Below are 19,729 nucleotides of genomic sequence, written 5' to 3' on the forward strand. Positions count from 1 at the left end.
CATTCCTGGGAGCCTGGTTCTAATCTAGGTGGAATGGCCTTACTTGGTGAGCTCATGGTCTGAGAGAAGCTGCTTCAGGTGTCTGGAAAGTAACTTTTTTTCCATTGACAATCGCACCCACGCTCTAGCCTTTCCCACATCAGTCTTGATTTCCCCGATGTTCTGGATGTGCCTGAAGGGAGAATAGAAAAAAGGAGATGGGGAGTGGGGTAGAAAATGAACTGACTACTAATACCTCCCCTGTAAAGTCAAGGAAGCCTGGTGAGAGCCCATCTCTCTTGTTCTCTAAATCCTCAGCTTCCATGTAGCTTTGCAGATAGGCTCACTACAATTTGGGGGGCTGAGGGGGAATAACACAGTTCTCAAAAAGCCAAGCTAACCCTGGAACCCTAAGGTCTTGTGATAACTCTGGTATAATTCGCCAAAACTGTCAGGAAACCCAACTGCTTGTATAGCTCTACAACAGCATCATGAAGCACAAGACCAATAAGGAGGGCTTCCTGGTTAACAGAGAGGCTATAGAAGCCCAAGTCACTGAGACCCTGCTATTTAAAGTAGATACCTGGGGTGCCCGGGTGGCTCAGTCCGACTCCAGCTCAGGTCATGATCTCATCGTTCATGAGTTTGAGCCCCACATCGGGCTCTGTGCTGACAGTTCAGAGCCTGGAGCCTGTTTTGGATTCTGTGTCTCCCTCTCTCTGTATTCTATCCCCACTCACACTCTGTCTCTCCCTCTCTCAAAAGTAAATAAAGATTTAAAAAATTTTTTTTAATTAAAAAAAAATAAAGTAGACACCTAAGGAGTAACTGAAAACAGGCTTTTAGTGGCTTATTATATATGAACCCAGACTGACCTCATATCCTGAATGAGGGAGACTCGCAGGGGAGACATGACTGAGCTGGCATCAGACTTCCTCCGTTCTGAATCAAGAAGTATTCCTAGAACAAAAAAGTTGTTCATGTCTCAAGAGATAGGATTATCCAAAGAGCTGATTACCCAAATTTGTACAGGAAATGGTTACTTTGGTAACACTTAGCATTTCATGAATATTTATTAAGTACCTACTAGGTATCAGATGTTATACTCTTAACCCGTATTATCTCATTTAACCCTCTAAAGTTAGATAGCCAAGGAAAGTATCACAGAGAAGGGAACTGATTCAGAGAACACTGCTTTGCCTCAGTCACCAAGTGGCAAAATCAGGACTGGAGGGAACACAGATCTTCTGGCTCCTAATCCAGCATGTTCTCATCACTAACCTTTGGAAGCACTATTTCCATTTGGAGCTACTACTCATGTACTTGGTCTTGCCTCAAAATGGGCTACAAAAGAGCCAAGCAAGTGCGTAAAGAACATGTTCCAGAATGCTTAGGATCTCTAGATACAAGCATACCTCATTCTATTATGCTTTGCTTTATTGTGCTTCACAGATACTGTGTTTTTTGCAAATTGAAGGTCTGTGGCAACGCTGTGTCAAGCCAAGTCTACTGGCACCATTTTTATTATCACTATTGTTATTTAATGTTTTTATTTATTTTTAAAAGAGAAAGGGAGAGAGCGGGGGAGGGGCAGGAAGAGATGGGGACAGAGGATCCTAAGCAAGCTCTGTGCTGACAGCAGAGTACCTGATGTGGGGCTCAAACTTGTGAACCATGAGATCATGACCTGAGCCAAAGTCGGGTGCTTAACCGACTGAGCCACCCAGGCACCACTATTATTATTATTTTAGAGAGAGAGAGAGCACATGAGCGGGAAAGAGGGGCAGAGGGAGAGAGAGAATCCCAAGTAGGCTCCATGCTTAGTGCAGAGCCCGACACAGGGCTCAATCCCACAACCCTGGGATCATGACCTGAGCCAAAATCAAGAGACTCAAGACACTCAACCAACTGAGCCACCCAGTTGCCCTGGCACCATTTTTCTAACAGCATTTGCTCACTTCATGTCTTTGTGTCACACTCTGGTAATTCTCACAATATGTCAAAATTTTTCATTGTCATTATATTTGTCATGGTGATCTGTGATCCATGACTATGACTTGCTGATAGCTCCAACTGATGGTTAGCATTGTTTTTAGCTATATTTTTAAATCAAGGTATATACATTTTTTAGACATGTTATTGCACACTTAACAGACTTCAGTGTAGCATTAATATAACTTTTATATGCAATGGGAAACCAAATAATTCACCTGACTCACTTCCTTATAATATTCAGTTTTTTTGTGGTACTCTAGAACCAAACCCACAATATTTCTGAGGTATGATTGTATATTTATATCCATATGTATGGTCCAATACATAAAACATAGTATCTTCATCATTTAACTGTTGAGAATTTTTGGCTATATAGTCTATCCCTCAGCAGTAACTTCTATAGCCTTCCTGAGAAGAATTTTTGTTCTAATATCCAGAGAATAGATGAAAGAACTCCTTATCAAGCTGCTTAGGAAGCTCTTGTACCTGGTTTCCAGCCAACTATTCTCCCCACTTTCAGTGCTAGCTGAAGTCAATTAGCTCAAGAGGAAAGAAACCACGGAATTCATGCCTATCTCTTTACTTCCATTTGAACTGATCTTTACCATTAGGATAAGAATACCCAAGAAAAGTAAACAAACTTCCTGGCAGAGAGAAGAAAATGAAGGATGATGCAAAGGGGAGATGTTGCCAAGAAGTAAAGGAAGGAGGAGTATTGTCTTGGAAGGGGCACTACAGAATGAACACCAGACCAGGAGACAAGAGGCCTGGCTCCTAATCTGGCCTCTTCCATGAATACCCTGTGTGATCCTGAATAAATTCATTTCCTCCTGGATCCCGGTTTCCTCCTCTTGTAAAATAAAGGGGCTAGACTAAATAATCTCTGGGGTCCCTGCCAACTCTAATATTTTTATTAAATTAGAAATGGAAAAAGAAGTGTTAAGGGATCATTCACATCAGGCCTTGACTCTGAGGAACTCCAAGGTAGAACACATTGACAAACAGGCTCTCTTAACTGATAGATCATCTCAATGCCCATTTCAGAGAAATAAAACAAAAAACTATGAAGACAACCTATTCCAAACACAGGACACCAGAACACACAAATTCACTGAAAACCTAAATTCATTTAAACACTGGCCTTGGGCGCCTGGGTGGCTCAGTAGGTTAAGCGGCCGACTTTGGCTCAGGTCATGATCTCGCAGTCCGTGAGTTCTAGCCCCACGTCGGGCTCTGTGCTGACAGCTCAGAGCCTGAAGCCTGCTTCAGATTCTGTGTCTCCTTCTCTCTGACCCTCCCCTGTTCATGCTCTGTCTCTCCCTGTCTCAAAAATAAATAAACGTTAAAAAAAAAAAAAATTTATAAACACTGGCTTTTTGCTGATATAAGTCACCTATCTCACTCATCAAAAGGGTATAGAGACAGGGACGCCTGGCTGGCTCAGTCAGTAGAGCATGCGACTCTCGATCTTAGGGTCACGAGTTTAAGCATCATGTTGGATGTAGATTTTACTCAAAAAAAAAAAAAAAAAAAAAAAGTATAGAAACACATCATGAAAGCAAACCCCACTGCTTTGGCACACTCTGTGGTCAGAGAGCCAAGTAGCTTAATATTTAAAAAAGAAAACATTTCAGACAAAGGCTTCATTGACCTGGAATAGTCTACCTCAGATGATCACTCCAGTGGGAGATGGGAAAATGGATGAAGGGGGCTCTCCCCAATGCTACAGAGACCAACTTACCTGAGGTATTGAGGCTTCCTGATGTGAGTTTTCTCTGCCGGTTTTCCTGATAATGTAACAGGTGGGACCACAAGGCTGATTTCCCCTGGAACCAACACAAGGGAGAAGAAACTCCTGTCAGTTAAAAAAAATTTTCTCTAATATTTATTTTTAAGAGAGAGAGAGAGAGAGAAAACGCATGAGCGGGCGAGGAGCAAAGAGAGGGAGACATAGAATCCAAAGCAGGCTCCAGGCTCTGAGCTCTCAGCACAGAGCCCAACGTGGGGCTCGAACCCATGAACTGTGAGACCATGACCCGAACGAAGTTGGGTGCTGAACCGACTGAGCCACCCAGGTGCCCCGAAACTCCTGTCAGTTTAGATTTCAGAGGCTAAGGCATCCAGTGAACAGAGTCATAGATAAAACATATAGATATGGGCTTTTAGTAAAAAATATCTGTATTATGTCTTATCTTGATGTACACCTAGTGCAACATATACAAATATATCCCCCTACTAAAATGCAGAGGAAATATAAAGAAGAATGGAAGAGAGAAAAGAGAAGTGGCCCACCACTTGAAATAGGAAGGAGGACATGGCCACACAGAATCTGTGAATGGGCCAGTTTATAAGAAAGAAAAAAGCAAATAACCTATCAACTTCTGAGTTGGTTAAAGGCCAGCTTGGGTAGAGCATGATGGCTTTTGTACATAGGAGCTAATACCCAGTCTATAAGATTCCATGACAACTCCTGAGTTTCCTTAAATATTTAAAGGCATTATTGTCTTTAGTGTAGGCTGAGGAGAAGCTGTCACTAAGATGAAGATTTACTCTTGAAGGTAAAGTTGAAGAAGGCTGAAGGTACTTAACTACAGTCAGTGTAACAGAACCTTAGCATTTGGAAATGTAAGAGTTGCAGTTTAAACTAAGACATGTAGCAATTTGTCATTTTACCAAGGCACAGATTTGATTAGCATTTGCAAGCCTGATGTGAGGGAGCAATTTACCTAGGTGGTGAGTGAGCCCAGCTGGCCATCCAGTAACTGTTTTGTCTTTTTCTAGCCCTCCTGCAGTACACAGTGACCCTTGTATGTGACTTAAAAAAAAAACTTTACATCAGATTCATGGTAAATGTTTCTATATAGCTGACATAATATAAATGTAGTATTATGTTTGTTTTAGTAGAATTTATTATAATAATTTTATAAATGACTTTAGTTCTGTATTTTAAAGAATAGTAATAATAGAAGTTACCATGTCTTGAGGCTTGCTATAAACTAAGTACTACATTAAATGTTCAAAATATATTTTATTCAATGCTCTCAACAATACTACAAGATAGGTAGCTCTATCCTCATTTTCTTTAGAAAAGGTCAAATTGGGGATCAAAGATTAAGTAACATGTAAAAGATCACAGAGCTAGTAAGCAGAGTGTTGGGATTCAAGCTTCAATCTATCTAATATCAGAACCACTGCTATCAATAATGATGCTATACAGACTGTCTAAAAGAGATTTAACTTTTGAAGTTATACTTTCTGAAGAAAGTTTTATGCTCTCAAATGAATGCGAGGATTTTAAGGTCTCAAGATTTGTCCCTTGAGAATACTGAGTATTTATTTTGTTTCCATCCACCAACTTGATCTATCTTAGGAGAAAAAAGCAAGCATTTATTTGAATGGAAGAAAAACCCTCATCTATAAATCAGCAACTTGTTGACATAAACTTGGTGTATGTTTGGATATCCTACAAGATTTAACCAGCTTTAAAAAAAAAGAAAAGAAAAAAGATTTAGACAGCTTAAAACAAAACCCAATAATCATCATGGCATTTTTTTTAAAAACACAAGTTAAAACTAGAAACGACTATTTTTTTATTCATCAAAAAAATATTTGGGGAAAAAATAATGTTTAACAACATCAGTGAGACTTACAACCCCTATACACTAACTGGTATATTAATACAATAAATATGAAAGACAATGCAAGAGCTTAAAATACTCACACTCTTTGATTTAATAATTCAACTTCTAGAAATCCATCCACTTATCCACCAAAACCATTAAAGTAGGCTCCTGAAAGGGACTTTGACTTGTCACTCGTATCTCAGAATCTAGGAAGACCAGGAAGGCAGCCTCCCTTAACAGAACTGTGTGAATGTGACACACACTAAATATAGCTGGTCACCAGAGAGGCAATGATACTGAAGAGCCAAAGGCTAGAGCAACACCAGGCTGCCATGCCAGGAGGATGCCCTGGCTCACAGTGATTTTACTCATGAGGAGGGAGAGCAAAGGCAGGAGTGAGAGAGCAGCAGCTGGGCTGACGGGTCTTTCTAGTTCAGGAGACATGGATTATTCTTTTTCCTCTTTTGAAGAGGCTGATTGAGACTGCAAGGTTCAATTTAGCCTAACCACCCATTTGGGGTAGTTATATAGAGATAGCAAGATCTAAGTAGTACCAGATTCTCCAGGGATGTCATATATATGGAAGGTACGAAACAACCCCTTCTCACTTATCCCAAGGGCAGCAGTTACAAAACCAGTATGAAAAACCAAACCTCACCTCTTATTGTCAGAAGAATATACTAGAGAAGGATACACATCTCCTTGAAAAATGTCACTGAAAGCCAAAGAGAGCTGTGAAGATAACAGAGCTTAAGAGGACTTGCTGAAGGCAGCCCTGCATGTAGACAGTCGTATGGCTAATAACAAAATTTAGAAAGCTAGCAGCAAAACCTGCTGTTTGGATTCCCTTTACTTTCTAAGTAGATAAAATAGGTAATTGATCAGTAAGGTGCCCTCAGAAGGGGGCAGTAAAATCACCTTCTGAGAGTAAATTTGGTCACTGCAAGACCATGCATAATCTGCATGATGGAGACCAGGTAACCAGGTTATAGCTTTTGGATTAGGACATAACCAAAGAATGTCTCAACAGGAGAGAAGCGCTCTACACACAAGCTAGCAAAGTAGAGGCCTAAGGAGGACATGCTGTAGAAACCCAACATAGATAGTCTTGGTCAATCCTCAGCTGAACATCCATGTGTCTTTGAGGGTATAAATGACCTGCCAAAAAAGCACATACCCTTGCTTCCCTCTGGTGACACTGTTAGTGCTTTATTTCTAGCACTCCAAATGCAGACTTCAGAACAAAATGGGACCTCAACTGAAAAGTCCCCATTATTTTGAACTAGTTTCTCACTAAACAAGTAGCCCCTATCCATCCAAACTGAGAAGGGAATCAAATTGGCTCCAAAAGATATTCCTTATACTATGGGAATTTTTGCAGAATATGGCTACAAAGCCTCAGAGGACAGGTTTAGAACATGGTATGGTATTAGTTCTTAAACTGCAGGAGAAGTCTCACTAATGCTCTAGAAATTTTTATGGCAAATATTAAAAAGTTTTGGTGGCATATGTTTTACCAAAAAGCTGAAGAGCTCAACTATAGTGCCAGGCTCGCTCAACTTCAAGGAAATTGATAAAATGATTATTTATATTCTATTCATTTGTTATAAAGAAAAGTAAAGAAACAAATTCTTCATGTAGAACTTAGCATAATAGCTTTCATATGTTATATACCTACCACACGCCAGGTTATTTGTATTATATCTAATTATCATAACCCTCAAAGGTAGACTTGATTAACTCTGTAGTATTGATAAAAAAAATGAAACTCAAAAATCACAAGTTACTGGAAGTCAGCCAGTGGAGCTAAGATTCAAAAATCCCAGGCCTCCTGACTCCAAAGCCCATGGTGTTGCTGTTATACTACAGGAATCTCAAAATTTTAGGAATTTGGTGATGCACAATTTTTAGCATTTAAAAAATTTTATAATCACATTATTGTTTATAATATTAAAAAATCAGAAATAATCTAAATGACCAGTAATAAAGGATTGATTCAAATATGGAAAATGTATACAGTGGATACAGTAACTAAAACTGAGATCTGAGAAGAGTAATGACCATAAACATTTACAAAGCATCTCCCACATTCCAGGCTGAGTTCAGTGCTTGACATGAACTATCTTAAATCCTCACAAGAATCCTATGGAGGTGGGTACTTTAAAAATTCCATCATATATAGGAAGAAACAGAAGCCTGGAAAAGCTACATATCTTGATCAGTCTTATAAAGTTATTAACTGGGAATCAAACCCATGTCTATCTGATTCCTAGTTTGAACTCTTAAACATTACAGTATCACCTAAAAATTAGATAAGGACACAGAAAAAATATTCTGAGGTTAAAAAAAGAAAAAGCAAGTTACAAAACATTATGTACAGTAGGATCCCATCTAGATTTTTGTAAAAACAGTTTTACTGAGATATAATTCACGTTACCGTAAAATTCACACGTATAAAGTTATACAATTTTCTGTAAAAAAAAAAAAATCCAGCTTTTAGTACATTCACAGAGTTGTGCAACCATCACCACTACCTAATTTTAGAACACTGTCATCACCCAAAAAGAATTATCAGTCACTCCCTATTCCTCCTTCCCTCCTGCCTCTGGCATCTCCTAATCTACTTTCTGACTACGAATTTGTCTATTCTGGACATTTCATATAAACAGGATCATACAATATGTGGTCTTTTGTGACTGGCTTCTTTCACTTAGTATGTTGAACCATCTATCATCCTTCATTCCTTTTACTACTGAATTAAATTCCATTGTACAGACATACCACATTTAGTGTATCTATTCATCAACTGATGGACATTTGAATTGTTCTACTTCTGGTCTATTAGGAATAAGGCTGCTATGAACATTTGAGTACATGTTTTTATATGGACGTCATATTTCCATTTCTCTTGAGTACACAGCTAGAAGTGAACTTGCTGTGTCATATGATAACACCATGTTTAACATTTTGAGGAACTGCCAGACTATGTTCCAAAGTGGCTGCACCATTCTACATTCCCACCAGCAATGTGTGAAGGTTCTAATTTGTCCACATCCTTACTAAACTTGTTTTGTCTGTCTTTTTTTTAGTTATCCTAGCGGATGTGAAAAGGTATCTCACTGTAGTTGGATTTTTAAATATACACTGTATATGGGTATATGTGCATAGAAAAATGTCTTGAAGAACAGATGTAGTAAACTGTCTCTATACCCATAACAATGACAACTCCAGAAGGGCAGAGATCTTGGTCTGTTTTGTTCACTTAGGTATCTCAAGTGCCTACAACAGTGCCGGACACCGTTGGCTCTCAAAAAAATAGTGCAACATACTTACATATATTTTCTAATTTATCCATATTAAAACTGCTTTTGAAAAGATTTCAAGTTCTTTTCAAATTTAAAAATGTATAAAAATAAAAGTTGTCCATCTTAACCAAATATTCATTGTAGAGTATTCTGAAATAAGGAAATTCTCTGGTATTCAGCAGTAAAAATCAAACTTACTGTCATTCAGTCCTTTCTCAAATCTTTAGATAGTTAAGCTATCTGCATATAAAAGAAATGTTAATGACAGACCTTTTTCCACTGGGAATGTACAGTGAAGGACCTTTAGAGGACATCTGGTACTTAGGAGTTCCAAGTTCTCTCTTTTGTGTTCCATTTCCAGACTAGGGACAGATGCCAAAAAGGATCTATCAATTTGGCCTTCAGCTCTATTCACAAAAAGGAAGATGCCACTCTAAAAATGTCTTCACAAACACACAGGTTTATGAAGCAAATTAAAAAAAAAAAAAATAGCTTGGATCATATTTATTTACTTATTAGTTTGTTTAGCTATTTCAAGTCTCACTCCACCATGCCATGCACCATTCTTCAAAGCCAGCCAGCTGGAGAAGTATGGGAAAGCTAGTAAGTGAAAACAGAAAGACAGTTTGCTCAGCAGGGAGAGTCTACACATTCCTTACCTGCTTTACTTGTAGCCCATGACTCCAGATCCTCTCTAGGAGGTCACAAAGGCTGGCAATCAAGGTGTTCTCCTCCACCCCTGTGATGTTCACCTCCCCGTGCCCTAGCTCCACAGCCTCTCGGCCCATTTTCTCCACCAGCATCCTCTTGGTCTACAAGGAATCAGTCAGCAGGATTAGATAACCCAGTAAGCAGGATCATATGCAACTAGAGAGGGTTGTGGCCACCTGCACAGCACATCTGCTGGGCTGGGAAGGACAAGATGAACAAGACCAAGAGACACAGTATATTTATTCTCCACCATGTATGTCAGGTTATGGTACATTCTTTAAAAGTTTAGTTATGGGGCACCTGGGTAGCTCAGTTGGTTAAGCATCCAACTCCTGATTTTGACTCAGGTCATGATCTCACAGTTCAGGAGATCGAGCGCCAGGTTGGGCTCTGCACTGACAGCACAGATCCTGCTTGGGATTCTCTCTTCCTCTCACAGTAAATAAATAAATATATATATTTTTAAAGTTTAGTTTCAAAGATAAGAAAACAGCAATCACTGTATGATCCTGGGCCTACTTCTTCTTTCTGTGATGTCCTCACTCTGGATTCAGTTTTTTCATTTATGAACTGAAAAAAGTTAAATAAAATTGGTCATGCTCACTTCTGAGATTCTCTGATTCTCATTGTTTAACTGATCTTACCAAACAAACCTTCAAGTATTTAATGCTAGAAATACATCTGAAGTACCTGTCAAAGGGATCAAAAATTAAGGACAAATGATTTACTTTTAAGTAAAATTTCCAAATGCTTATTATAAAAAAAAACAAAAAACACACACTGTGTAATGATCATTGTAACCTTTATTACTGTGTACCAGGCACTGTATTAAGCACTACAACTCTATGAGTAAGTATTATTATTGTTCCCAATTTACTAATAAGGAAACTGAGGTCAGAGAACTTAAGGAACTTGCCAAAATCACACAGCAAAGAAAGAGAAGATCTGGCCTCTGAATCTAACTCCGCATGAATACTGAGTTCAAGTCCTTAACTAACACTTATTTAGTTATGTTATAAATTTGTGACATACAAAAATCTAAAGAACAGGAAGAAAATCACCCCTAATTCTGCCTTTCAGAAGCAACAATCCTTAATACTTTGGCATATTTCTTTCCAGTGTTGTTATTTTTAATACTTTTTCTGTAAAATATATCTCATATACCTGTATTATGTGTGTGTGTATATGCATGCATGTGTATGTGTGTTATATATCACACACACTATTACAACCATCACCCAAATTAAGAAATGAAACACTGCCCATCCATATCTTTGAAGCGTTCCATGTGTCCTCTCTCATCACCTTCCCACTCTGGAAGTGCCTACCATCCTGACCTACACAACAGAACTATACAGAAAAGCAAAGAAATGCTTATCACCTATATTTGCATTGCTAAACAATGTAGTTTAGTTTTGCCTATATGTTTTCTTTTGTGATCTGCTTTTTCATTAAACTTTGTTTGTAAAATTCACACGCATTGATGGGTATAGCTGTTGTCCATTTCCATCACTGTATAGCATTCCAACATATGAATATACTCACAATTTATTTATTAATTCTCTTACTGATTAGCATTTGGATTGTTTCCTGTTTGGGGATACTACAAAGAATGTTGTAAACTACTTGTACATACCTCCTGGGTTACACTGTTCTCTAGGGAAAAGATCTAGGAGAAGAATACTAGATAATGTTACACAGTTTTCCAAAGTGGTCACACTAATTTATACATCCAACAGTATGAGAACTGTTGCTCCACATGCTAACCAACATTTGGCACTGCTAGACGAATTATGTACATTTTTCTCTGCATGTTAACATCTCTGAAATTGGGATGTATTTCATAGTCATTGTGGACCAGACAGTGGACATAAGAAAGGTGTCACTGGCTAGGCAGGCACCTCAAAACTTGAGAATAAATGTCCTCAACTTGGAAAACAAAACTCAGAGACAAGAGAAAAGGCTTCTTTCAAGAAAGGCGGCATCACCTATGCTCTTAATAGCAGAGAAGACAACATTGTATGGAAAATAATGGATACCAATGGCTCAGAGTGAGCTGATAGAAGCTGTTTTTTTAAATACCTGAATTCAAAATATCAGTACTGATATATCCATCTAATTTGTGACTGTAATAACGTCTTCTGTAAAAGAAAGTATATTTGATTTCATTCTATAAATGACCACCATTAACAAACTGAAGATGCAGGAAAATCTTTTTTCTACTGATGAATAAACAAGATGTAGTAGAGACCAAGCTAGTTGAATTGTCCTAAAAAGTATGGTACACCGACTTGGTTGAAAGGCTATTTTTATTAGAAACTACATTCATAACTAAAACATTAAAAACTAAGAATGATTATATTTTAATCCAACAATCCTTCTTCTGAGTATATATCCCAAAGAACTGAAATCAGAATCTCAAAGAGGTATCTGTACCTTATGATCATTGCCACATTATTCACAATAGCCAAGATATGGAAACAATTCAAGTGCTCAAGAATGAAATCCTGCCATTTGCAGCAACCTGGATGAACCAGGAGGACATTATGCTAAGTGAAACAGGCCAGTCACAAAAAGACAAATACTACATGATTCTACTTATATGAGGTATCTAAAATAGTCAAACTCACTATTTGACTGTAGGTATAAAATTTCTGTAGGTATAAAATTTCAGTATGTGAGATGAGTAAATTTTAGAGGTCTGCTGCACAACATAGCATCTATTATTTTTTTTGATTCCAGTATAGTTAACAGTATTATATTAATTTCAGGTGTGCAGTATAGTGATTCAACAATTCTACACATTACTCAGTGCTTGCTCATCATGGTAAGTATACTCTTAATTCACTTCACCTGTTTCACCCGTTCCCCCCACCCACCTTCCCTCTGGTAACCACCAGTTTGTTCTCCATAGTTATGAGTCTGTTTTTTGGTTTGTCTTTTTTCTTTGTTCGTTTCTTTCTTAAGTTCAACATATGAGTGAAATCATATGGTATTTGTCTTTCTCTGACTTCTTTCACTTAGCATTATACCCTCTAGATCCATTCATGTTATTGCAAATGGCAAGATTTCATTCTTTTTTATGGCTGAGTAATATTCTAGTGTGTGTGTGTGTGTGTGTGTGTGTGTGTGTGTGTGTGTGTATACACACACACCATTTCCTTATCCATTCATCTATTAATGAACCTTTGGGCTGCTTCCATAATTTGGCTATTGTAAATAATGCAGCTATGAACATAGAGGTACATAAATCTTTTCGAATGAGTATGTTTTGAGTAAATACCCAGTAGTACAATTGCTGGATTATAGGGTAATTCTATTTTTAATTTTTTGAGGAACTTCCATACTGTTTTCCACAGTGGCTGCACCAGTTTGCATTCCCACCAAGAGGGCATGAGGGTTCCTTTTTTTCCACATCCTTGCCAACACTTGGGTGTTTCTTGAGTTTTTTATTTTAGCCATTCTGACAGGTATGAGGTGATATCTCATTGTGGTTTTGATTTGTATTTCCCTGATGATGAGTGATGTTGAGCATCTTTTCATATGTCTGTTGGCCATCTGTATGTTTTCTTTGGAAAAATGTCTGTTTATGCCTTCTGCCCATTTTTAATTGAATTATTTGTTTTATTGGTGTTGAGTTGTATATGTTCTTTACATATTCTAGCCCTGTATCAGACGTCATTTGCAAATTATCTTCTCCCATTCAGTATGTTGTTACCTTTCAGTTTTGTTAACTGTTTCCTTTATTGTACAGAAGATTTTTATTTTGATGTAGTCCCAATAGTATTTTTGCTTTTGTTTCCCTTGCTTCAAGAAATATATCTAGAAAGATGTTGCTATGGCCAATGCCAGAGAAATTTCTGCCTGTGCTCTCTTTCAGTTTTATGGTTTCAGGTTTCACATTTTGATACTTAATCCATTTTGAGTTCATTTTTGTGTATAGTGTAAGAAAGTAGTCTAGTTTCATTCTTTTGCATATAGCTGTCCAATTTTCCCAGTAGCATTTGTTGAAGAGACTTTTTCCCATTGCATATTCATGCCTCCTTTGTCAAAGATTAGTTGACCATATAGTCATGGGTTTATTTCTGGGCTCTCTATTCTGTTCCATTTACCTATGTGTCTATTTTTTTAACACAGTACCTATTATTAACAATAGATTATTGGGCACTTCACAATATGTTAAGAGACAGATCTCATGTTAAGTATACTTACCCACAGAAACAAACAAAAACCAAAAAAATAACACAAGGAAATTTTTGGAAATGATAGATACGTTTAGCATCTTGACTATGGTTGATATTATCATGGGTGTATACGTATGTCCAAACTTGTCAAAATGTATACATTAAAATATGTGTGTAATTTTTTTGTGTATCAAGTATACCTCAAAAAAAGCTTTAAAAAATTACTGTCTGTAGAATTGAGAAAAATATGCCAACAACACACTTTGGCCTGGCACACAGTAGGCACTCAGTAAATTCTTGTATCTAAATAATGAGACCACTTCTATCAAATTAAAACAGAGAGGCAAAAACATTTTCGTGTGTGTAAGACTAATCTGTTGAAGACAATTCAACTATAAGGATTTTATATAAATAGTATAAGATGTCTAAAATTGAAAACTATATCTATCTTTCAGTTTTAAAAAATATATGTTAATATCAATCAAAGTGTGCTTGCTCTCTATTAATGGTATATTTATTTAAAGCAAATACACCTAATTCTAAGTTAACAGAATCTCAACATCAGTAGTATCCCATTATATTAACAATATTTTTAAAGCCAAGAAAGAGTGATCAGGGCCAAGATGTGTCTCCCCGTGGCTCCCAAGGGAAACAACACACACACACACACACACACACACACAAAACCATGGCTCACCTTGTTGCGGCATTCCTTCAGCAGGCCCTCTACAAACTTCCAGTTGGTTTGAGCAATCACTGACGGGGAGAGGTTGGACAATTTGGGCTGGCGGATGGTGCTGCCCATATTTCTGGCTTCCTGGATGTACTTCTACAGCAAACGGAAAAATCAAAAGCTCTTTGTGTCTACGCACACAAACCATGGGTGACCAGTACTAATGAGAGCCTGAAGAGGGCACTATTATCACCTGCACTTTCTTATTGTCTCTTTCCTATGCTCAAAGTTGGGAGTGGCAAGTTTAAAACACAACTCTTGCAGCAAAGAGAAAAACAGACAACATGAGTTCTGTTTTCTTTGATGTAAGGCATTCCATGAGTACTGTAATTACCTTTGCTTTAATGATAGAAGAGGTAAAAAAAAAAAAACAACACATGGTTAACACAGAGCTAACACATGGCTGCAACATGTATAGTTCAATGTACAAACCCACCCAAATTTCAGAGTACTACTGAGAAAATCATTTTCTCCAACAAGCTGAGAGGAATTTAACTCCTCTGCCCATTTCAAAGGTATCTACCCTTACTATCATAAAGTATAGCCTTGCTAAATTAGAACCTAGAAAAGAAGACTGCACATTTAATAGAAGACTGCACATTTAAAATAATAACTGCATTTTCCACTTTCCTACAATGTGCTGGTGATTTTCCATATACTATTTTTTTAAGTTTATTTATTTATTTTGAGAGAGAGAGAACAGGGGACGGGCAGAGAGACAGAGGGAGAGAGAGAAAATCCCAAGCAGGCTCTGCGCTGCCAGTGCAGAGACCAACACGGGGCTCAAACTCACAAATGATGAGATCATGACCTGAGCCGAAATCAAGAGTCCAATGCTTAACCAACTGAGCCACCCAGAGGCCCCACTACTGACATCCTCTCAGTATCTCAAGTTCACAACCAATATTTTTACCCCAGACTTTATTCCAGTAGTACAATTGTGTCCATTCTACCTTCTGGTCCCTCAATCTGCTCCTACTACCAACCCCCAAGGTTAGGCTTCAATTCTCTCACCTGGACTACCTGCCTCCTAGTTTGTTACCTACCTCCTGTACCTCCTTACTCCAAAATATTCAGCCTACAGCCTCCATTACAAGACAAATACCAAGTGTTTGATCCTGCATTTATTTCTTCCACTTGACTGCTCTTTGTCTCTCAAAACCCTATCATCCTCCCAGACTTAAAGAGATGATGGCTCCATCAGTCTTGTTTGAATAATACCCCAGGTAGAACTGACCTCTGCTTTCTCTAATCAGTGATCAAACACTGACTTGCCTCTCATAGGATCCTTCCAAAAGACTATTCTACTAAAGTTATTTGTGTATCTGACTTTGTTCCCTAATAAATGGTATCCCTGAGGACAAGCCTATCTCCTTCTCATCTTTATATTTCAAAGTGCTTATTACAACGATTGGACCAAGTAAATATGCTCAATAAACACTGTTGAAAGAATATGGAGGTGAGATGGAAGACCCAGGGGACACTTCTAAAATAACACCAATACTCAACACTTCATTTCCACCCTCATACAAACAAAAACTCTAAGCACAAGGATGCCTGCGTGGCTCAGTCGGTTGAGCCCCTGACTCTTGATTTTGGCTCAGGTCATGATTTCACAGTTTGTGAGATCCAGCCCTGTGCTGGGCTCTGCACTGCCAGTGCAGAGCCTGCCTGGGTTTCTCTCTCTCCCTCCCCATCTTTTTCTGCCCCTCCCCCCACCCAAAAGAAACGAATAAACATTAAAAAAAAAAAAATGCTAAGCACAATCATATCCTATAAATCAGCAGTTAAAAATTCATAGCCAGGGTTGCCTGGGTGACTTAGTCAGTTAAGCATCCAACACTTGATTTCGGTTCAAAACATAATCTCACAGTTCGTGAGTTCAAGCCCCACATAGGGCTCTGCACTGAGCACAGAGCCTGCTTGGGATTCTGTCTCCCACTCTCTGCCCTCCCCCAACCCCCTTTCTCTCAAAAATAAATAAACATTTTTTAAAAATTCATCGCCATACCTTGCAATTCTAATTTATTCCTTTAAAAAACAGCAAAGACAAAATAGTATTTATTTTCCAATTCACTGAGGTGTCAGACTAATATGAAAACAATATGCTTTAATAGGTTTTAAATGTATAAAATGCAAATTGCAGGTTCTTTTCTCAAAGAGAAGTTCCTGAAATAGGTTTCTGAAGGTGAAGCCCCATTTTTACAACTTCTCTGCAACTAAGGCAGGGTCTCCATCCTGAGGTTTAGAAGTAGAAACTTCACTGGGAACGAGTTATAGTAGAGCTGAGAAACTCAGCTGGTAAACTCAAGTCAATTCAGGAATCCCGAATCCCCAGGCACCTAATGATAACATTCCTCTCTTTTGCTTCTCTAAGAAAAAAAGTCAAGATTATTGGTTTTAGGGGTGCCTGGATGGCTCAGTCGGTTAAGCGACCAACTTTGGCTCAGGTCGATCTTGGTCCGTGAGTTTGAGCCCCCTGTCGTGCTCTATGCTGACAACTCAGAGCCTGTAGCCTGCTTCAGATTCTGTGCCTCTCTCTCTCTGCCCCCCTCACACGCTCGCTCTCTCTCTCAAAAAATGAATAAACATTTAAAAAAATTTTAAAGAAAAGATTATCTGTTTTAAATTAATACACAAAAAATAGAAGAAAAGTCCCCCATACCCATTTCAGAAATTCACAGCATTAACCCAAGTTCAGCTTTTCTTCCTTCTCACTTTAATAGAATTAACTTTTTTCTACCATATTACACACACACACACACAAAGTCTCACAAATTTTAAAAGAATTTCTTCCAAATCTCAGACTCTTATCTTCTGAGTTTTCCTGTCACACTCCCCAGGGAGCATATGCATGACTGAGTACTGAAAGGACAGTGAAAGCCTGGACATTACTCCTGATAGGGCTGCAAACAGGGCCTGGCTCAGAGAGAGGACCTACTAGCGGTCACTTGCAAAACATCATATATCCTAGATTTGTCATAACCAAGGCCCAGTATCAGGTATCGGGAACTAACCCTAGTATTAACCCATCTTTATGGGAGAGATCACTACTAAGACATTTGAATCAGATCAGAGGTCATGAAAATGGGAAAGAGAAGTAGAGTGTAGAATAGTCAAGAGCCACTGTTTGTCACCCTTAAGATGTCTTACCTCTCTCTGGTCATTATCTAAACGCAGGTGTTCTGTGTGCTGCTTCTGCCTATCTTTCCGCCTCCACTGAGCAGGGGCATTCCTTTTTGTCCACCTGACAGAATCCAAGCAGGCAATTATGAACATTGCACTAAGAAAGTAAGGTCAGGTTACTGATAAGAGAGAACATGAATGTCTAGGGAATAACGCTGGGCATAGGAAAAATACCTAACAGTCAACAGAGATAGCTCAGAGACCTTGAGGAAAAGTAGCTGAGAGCTCAGTGACTGGGCAAGAAAGAGAAAACTCCCCAGGGGAACATAGACATATCTCTCTTAAAACACATGCAAAAACTTCACATGCAGACCCAAAACTATACTCCTTCTCTGTCTGGGCTTTGACACACTCATCTCCAAAAGTAACTAAAAAAGAGCAACCCCACTAAGGTATCTACTTTTGGTTCAGACTCCAATTATTTCAACCACCACTTATTAAAGACACAATGCTAGCTAGCTAGGTGTGGTATGGGATTTAGTTGAGAGATGACTGCAAGCTATCTGTAGTCTGGCTTTTTGTAGCTTCTGGGCATGTGGAGCTATCCCAATTTGCAGAGTAGAGACAGGAATGAATTATACTTTGTCACCTGTATTCTTGTTCAAACAAATGAACAACCTGGATGGTCTGTGTCATCTTCATATTTGCTTTACAAAATTCCAGGGATCTTCCACAAGCTCAGGCCCTGATATGGGAGAACCCTCATCACTGTGGTTAGGGAGCTAGATCAGAGAATCCCTGGGGTTGACTCACTTGTTGCTGGCTGGCCCAGTGGAAAGCACATCAGACTGCAATTTAGGGAAAAAGCCTGGCTCATATTTCCCTTGTCCAATCTTCATATCAAGTAAGTGGGGGTGAATCGCAGTATGGTCAATTTTTGCCAGACGCAGTTCAATTGCTTTCTCTGAATGAGAACAACAAAAAATAAGTCAAACATTTTCTAAAATATACCATATTCTGAACCATAAGTTTCAATACATTTAAGATAATTTGAATCATACAATTATGTCCTCTAACCACAATAATCAAAAATAGCATCTTGAAACTAAATAGCATGCTTCTATATAACTCATGGGTTAAAAAAGAAACCAAAAGAGAAAGTTTGAAACTGAAGAAATACGAAAACACAAAATATCAGAATACGTAATTAAAATATTACTTGAGAGGAGATTTACAGCAATAAATGTCTATTTTAGAAAAGAAAGTTCTCAAAACTACTGACCTCAGCTTCTACCTTAAGAAACCAGAAAAGGACATGGACATTAAATCCAGAGTAAATACAAGAAAGGAAACAATAAAGGCCAGAGTAAAGTCAATGAAAGAGAAGAGAGAGAAAATTAATAAATCCAAACAATGGTTCTTTTAGATCAGTAAAACTAATGTAAAATGTTGGACTAATTAGCATAAAAAGAAAAAGACACAAATTAACAGTGTCAGGAATGAGAGAGGTAACATTGTTACAGATTCTATAGATATTAACAACAGAATATTACAAATAATTTAATGTCAACAAATTTAACAATAGGTTAAATGGAGAAATTCCTAGAAAAACACAAACCACAAAAGCTCACTCAAGAAGAAATAGATAATCTGAATAGCCCTATATATGTTTTAAAAATTGAATTTGCTGCTGCTCGGGATTCTCTCTCTTCCTCTCTCTCTGCCCCTCCTTCTCTATCTCTCTCTCTCAAAATAAATAAATAAACATTTCTTAAAAATCTTGTGGCAACTCGGTGGCTCAATCAGTTGAGCATCCACCTCCTGATTTCAGCTCAGGTCTGATCTCACATTTTGTGAGATTAAGCCCCACACTGGGCTCTGTGCTGACAGTATGGAGCCTGCTTGGGATTCTCTTTCTCCCTCTATCTGCCCCTCCCCTGCTTGTGCTCTCTCTCCCTGAATGAATAAACAATAAATAAATAAATAAATACATACATACATAAATACATAAATACATAAATACATAAATAAATAAATAAATAAACAAACACAAACAAACAAACAAATAGCTTT

The 19,729-nt window shown here is 38.1% G+C and overlaps 1 protein-coding gene across 2 annotated transcripts in view; it reads right to left on the reverse strand.

Moving 5' to 3' along the window:
- The window catches only part of DENND5A (DENN domain containing 5A), a 118,547-nt gene that overhangs the window by 11,589 nt on the left and 87,229 nt on the right, over positions 1-19,729 (reverse strand). The window contains exons 9-15 of one of the 2 annotated variants that reach the window (XM_042957781.1): positions 18,470-18,620; positions 17,684-17,777; positions 14,495-14,626; positions 9,562-9,714; positions 3,716-3,800; positions 855-939; positions 44-172 (exon numbers count right to left, since the gene is read on the reverse strand). In XM_042957781.1, the coding sequence (XP_042813715.1) occupies positions 44-172; positions 855-939; positions 3,716-3,800; positions 9,562-9,714; positions 14,495-14,626; positions 17,684-17,777; positions 18,470-18,620 (829 nt within the window). Of the gene's footprint in view, positions 1-43; positions 173-854; positions 940-3,715; positions 3,801-8,330; positions 9,310-9,561; positions 9,715-14,494; positions 14,627-17,683; positions 17,778-18,469; positions 18,621-19,729 lie in introns of those variants that run through there. The other variant, XM_042957782.1, reaches the window with a different exon arrangement.

The sequence above is a fragment of the Panthera tigris genome, chromosome D1 (genome assembly GCF_018350195.1).
Source record: "Panthera tigris isolate Pti1 chromosome D1, P.tigris_Pti1_mat1.1, whole genome shotgun sequence".
Taxonomy (NCBI): Eukaryota; Metazoa; Chordata; class Mammalia; order Carnivora; family Felidae; genus Panthera; species Panthera tigris.